A 5,198-nucleotide genomic window follows, 5' to 3' on the forward strand; every position below is an offset into this window, starting at 1 on the left:
AAGACACATTTCATACGTGCATCTTTATACGTTTTTTTTTTTTTTTTTTTTTTTTTTTTGCTCACGCCTCGGCAACGTGCACGCGAGACACAAAAACTTCTGTGATTTTTGAGGGAACAAAGCGCGCGTTCCAGTGGCGCGTTGTTTCGCGAACGAGAACCGTTCGATTCACAGGGAAACGTCGATGTCGCGAATAGGAGCTTTGAAGGGAGTTAATAGCGAATCGTTTAGTCGTTTAGTCTGGGATAGTATTCCAATCACAGACTTTTATATATTATATAGAAGTCTGTGATTCCAATAAAATAGCGCACGATTGTCGTTAATGCGGCTCAACTGCACGAGCACGTAGTCGATGAGAAGCTCTCGAAATAGTATGCATCTTGTATAATGCAGAACGCAAGTGGTGGGGATAGAGGATGGCATTCGGTATATCGCGTATTAGTTAAAAAACATCCGACCCGAAATTGTGTCGATAGGTCACGCGTGGAGGAGGATCTTTAGAACATTCAAGGGAGATTTATATTCGAGAGTTTTATTTATAATTCCAATCCTGTTTAAGATGCAATTACATCCATCTTCCAATGTTTTATCAATATTCTCATTGTTAGTATAAAATATGACATAAATCGATATTGTACCATTTTCGGAGAAAGGGGAGGGAATCGTTACCGAAGTACCTAACTTTTCGATGCGTAATTTATGTATATCGCATGTTTCGTGATTAAAATCGCGATGCATAATTAATTAATTAGGAATCCCGCGGCACTGCGAGATCGCGCGATAGAGAGCGATTTGCCTTCTAGCTTCGGCCGAGTGATGGGATCGATGCGGTTGCCGTGACGACGGGACCGTCAGAGAGGCCGAATCGCGTGCGGATGACGGCTGCTGCCACCGGGCGCGTGTGCGGGGGTTGGCGCTTGGCGTTGGCGCCGCGATGCAGTGACGTGACGACGTCGCCGCCGTTGAGAGCTCTCGGAGCTCGGAGTGCGCAACCTCGGAGGCGACCTCGTACCTTCGTCGCGTACGGGGCATCAGCGTCTCGCCACCGTCAGCTACCAGACGAGCGGATAATCCTCTCTTCTTCTTCCGGGGACGTTCTTGGATCCTCGCGCGTTGCACGACGCCGTTTCGGGCCGACGAGCAACCGCGCCATGCGGTGCCGGCCTCGCCGCACCAGGACACCGACACGGACGGGCCGCAGCGTCAGCAGGACGACGACGGGGCGAGAATGCACGGCGGCACCGAGGCCGTCGTGCATCGGGAGGAGACGCCGGCTAAGCTCCTGCTGCTGCGACGATGGAGCGATATGCCGCGTCATCTCCAATTCAATCCGCACATCCACACCGGTTACAGGCCGCTCATGACTATCCGCCAATGCCTCGGTAGCCTCTTCTACATCCACAACGAGACCGTTAACATCCTGACGCACGGTGAGAGAATGGAGCTCGAGTTTTTAAGAATGTTGATTGCGATTAAATGGATTCGTTTATCGTTTCAATTCTGTTGTTTAAGCTTCTTTAATGCGTTATGATCTCGCGTTCTAGGATAGTTCTCTGAAATCTCTCCAACATCTCACGCGCGATTGATTATTAGATTATCCGCGTGCCAAAAATATGGATTCCTAAAAAATCTGATTTTCGAGCCATTAATTGCTATAATTATAATATGAAGAATCTTATGGTATTTGCACGATACTTTTATCTTTCAAACATTTTGAATTAATTTTGGAATAATATTAATTTAATATTTTGTTTATTGAAAAAGCAGATAGATAAAGATTATTTATTATTTCAAAGTCATTTTATATTTGTAATAACATTTTTATCTTAAAACTAGAATATATTATCTATGCGTTAAAAATTCGATTACATAAAATATATATATGAAATTTCTCTATCTAAAAAAAAAAAGGTATCAGAGCTTAGGAAAATAATAGAAAAATTATATCAAAATTATATCAAGCAGATGAAATAAAACGTATCAGTCTGTAAATGGATTTGATCGCACGCGCAAGATAATAGCTATTAGTACTCTTTTTCTACTTTCTATACAAAGTAATAACGTAATGCAACGTTATATCATCCACGAGATTTGCCGTTCTCATAGCTATATTAAGGGAGAAAAGTGGATTGGGTCCCTTAATGGCTTTAAAGTCAAGGTGGAAAAATGAATCAAGGCCAAACTTCCGTGAAAACCTCGCGCTCGACGAAGACGCATTGCAGGGTAACGGACGCGATCGATGAGAACGAAACCATATAATATTCCCGCCAAAGCCGATTCTCGATTGATAAATTTCTAACAATACCGCGGTATACTAGCCAAATAAACGATTTAAAACGATTTTCGCGTCTACATATATCCGATAAAGTTCGAGAAAAAGCGACGTGATTGTCTCATGCGACATTGCATCGTTCATGCATAAAGTAGACCATAATAACGCGGACATGAGGGTGAATTTTCGAAATTTTTGAAATTCCTTCTCTAGAGAGAACAGAGAGAAAATCCCTTAATCTGTCTCTTGAAATGCTACGAATTATCCGCCAACATTCTTCCATATCTTCCGGGTCTTATACCGGTATTCTGTGTTTCTCTAATGGACCAACCTGTATATAAATCTCACGTATCGACCGGCGCACATGTGCGTGAAATAAAATCTTACAAGTAGGTCAGAGCTTCCCACTGTGTATGAGAGGCTAGTTAATATAGACCGTTTAAAATTATTTTCTAAGAAAATTGAAGATTTTCGTGAATGTTCGAATTTTTTTCTTAGAGTCTCTTTTGCACTTATTATTATTCGATTTTGCATTATCATTGTGATAGTATTGTCAATCAAGATAATCACTAGTGAGACAGAAAATAATGTTATTTAAAGATTAGAAAGCTTATTCTTATATTGCATAATTTGTTTAATGGAAATTTTCTCTCTTTCTCTCCCTCTCTCTCTCTCTCTAATATTAATTAAAATCTCTAATATTAATATTAATTTTTAAATAATATGATTATTCTCTGTCAAAAACTTGTGAAAAGTGGATTATCGCAATGTAACACAATATGCACACGTAGCATATTTTTAAATAATATCAAAAGCTTCGTTTTAATATATATATATGTTATTCAAAAGAACCCACAGTGAGCGATCACGTGTGATTTCAGGATTCGCTATCCTTTACATGTTACTGACGGTACCGCATTTACTTCCATGGAACACAAAAGGAACGCTCGTAGGAATTCTGTCCTGGTGCCACTTGATTGGCGCCGTTAGCCCGTGGGTCGGCTCCTTCCTGTACCATCTCTTCATGAACGTCAACTATGACGAAGTCTTCTACAGAACACTGCTAAAAGTCGATATGATCGGCATATGGCTATGCCAGAGTTTCGGTGCGTGATGCATTTGCAGATGAAAGCCTCTCCGAATGAAGACAAAAACGAATGAGAGAACAGATATACGATTAATTCGTAATTTATGTAAGAATTACTTTCCGTATACGAGACTTCGTATCTCGAGTGGATCGGTTTTTCAAACGAAGAGCGCTACTAAATTTCTGCTTAAACGTAGAACGTCTTATTAAGTAGCTTAAGTGTGGCGATAGACGCATTTCTATTTTATGCATGATTTATTTCAGGAGCTATACCGATGATGGCAGCCGCGGTTCATTGCCTCGCCGATAACATCTGGTATTGCTGCATTTTTATTTACTGCACCCTCAGTCTTTGGGGACTTTTAAAGGTGATATTTTCTAGCTTACACAGCTAACATTAGTTGACATTTCGTTATAATGACGATTTTAAACGTTCGCATAGGCGATGACTGCGGCATCACCGTGGGAAAGACGTTTATGTTTCGCTCCTCCCTTCCTAATGAGGATGTTAGTTATGACATTGAGATGTTTCGGCATCGGTGGCGGATCACCCGATGCTCTTATTCATATAATATTACAGGTTCATTTTTTTATATTTTCATTTTTCAGATATAGTCGCGCAAACGAATGCCAATATTAATAATAAGGATTAATTTGCAGGATCTCGTAGCTGTGATAGGTGCATCCATCGGCGCTCTTCGCATTCCAGAGAAGTGGATTCCCGGCAGATTGGATATAGTACTAAATTCCCATAATGTGATGCACGTAATGGTCGTCTTGGCTGTATGCTCTATGCATACCGCCACTTTGAAGGATCTTGCCTGGATATCCGATCCGTCTACGTGCAATAGAGCAAGCTATTCTCCTTCGGATCGCGAAGAACTGTGATTAAAATGAGAAACGCGACGGTTTGCTGCAGTCTGTGATAAACCGAGCCTATAACAACTGGCAATTAGTCGAGCGCTTCGACACTTGGAGACCAGAAAGTGTGCTTAATTCTACATATAATATAATAGATAAATCTATAAGTATTAAAGAGAAATATTATATATATATATATTATATTATATAATTATAATATATATAATATATTATATATTATATATATTATATGTATATGACAGAGAGTTTATAATACAGAGTTATTTAATTTATTATGTGATCATCGCAGAACGGCTTGAGTACAATCATGAGTACAAAGTACATACGGTTACTTATATTATATCAAATGTCGCATGATAATTTGAAATTTATCTATATCTATATCTAATTTATCTATAGTTTCTCTGCTTTGAACAATAGATAAATTAATAAAAATGGTAAACTGGCGAATTTGATGCGAATGAGAGAGAAGTAAGCCTATATTGAATGAATAAGTAATTTATTTTAAAATATCTCTGCTATGGACGATACATAATTGGGAAGAAATTGTATTGTTCATATATCTTTCAGTTTTTACGAAGCAGACTCATTTATACCTTAAATGCATAAAATATTTTTGTCAGACAGTGAGAACATATTATATTGCATCAAGACTTCTTTCATTTATAGTTTGTGAAATTGAATTCAAAATCTCAAAATCAGTTTGCATCGGACATGTTTTAGATTTCTTTCCACGCCAGCATTTTAGCAATTTCGTGCATTTAAATGCAATTTTATTGTTATTGAGAGAAATTAAATCATATTTTAACTTCAGTTTGCATTTTAGATTTCTTTCCACGCCAGCATTTTAGCAATTTCGTGCATTTTAATGCAATTTTATTGTTATTGAGAGAAATTAAAGAAATTAAATACTATACAAAAAAATAATAATTATATAAAAATAATAAATATATCTTT

At 38.3% G+C, this 5,198-nt stretch overlaps 1 protein-coding gene across 1 annotated transcript; it reads left to right on the top strand.

Annotated features, from left to right (window-relative positions):
- Positions 1–977: 977 nt before the first annotated feature.
- LOC115242035 (progestin and adipoQ receptor family member 4) lies at positions 978–4,429 on the top strand. Its single transcript, XM_029818045.1, has 5 exons — positions 978–1,430; positions 3,154–3,378; positions 3,624–3,727; positions 3,802–3,939; positions 4,020–4,429. The coding sequence occupies exons 1-5, from the start codon at positions 1,229–1,231 to the stop codon at positions 4,245–4,247; spliced, it is 897 nt and encodes a 298-aa protein (XP_029673905.1). The 5' UTR covers positions 978–1,228; the 3' UTR covers positions 4,248–4,429.
- The last annotated feature ends 769 nt before the right edge of the window (positions 4,430–5,198 follow it).

This window comes from Formica exsecta, unplaced genomic scaffold, assembly GCF_003651465.1.
Source record: "Formica exsecta isolate Colony F162 unplaced genomic scaffold, ASM365146v1 scaffold558, whole genome shotgun sequence".
NCBI lineage: Eukaryota > Metazoa > Arthropoda > Insecta > Hymenoptera > Formicidae > Formica > Formica exsecta.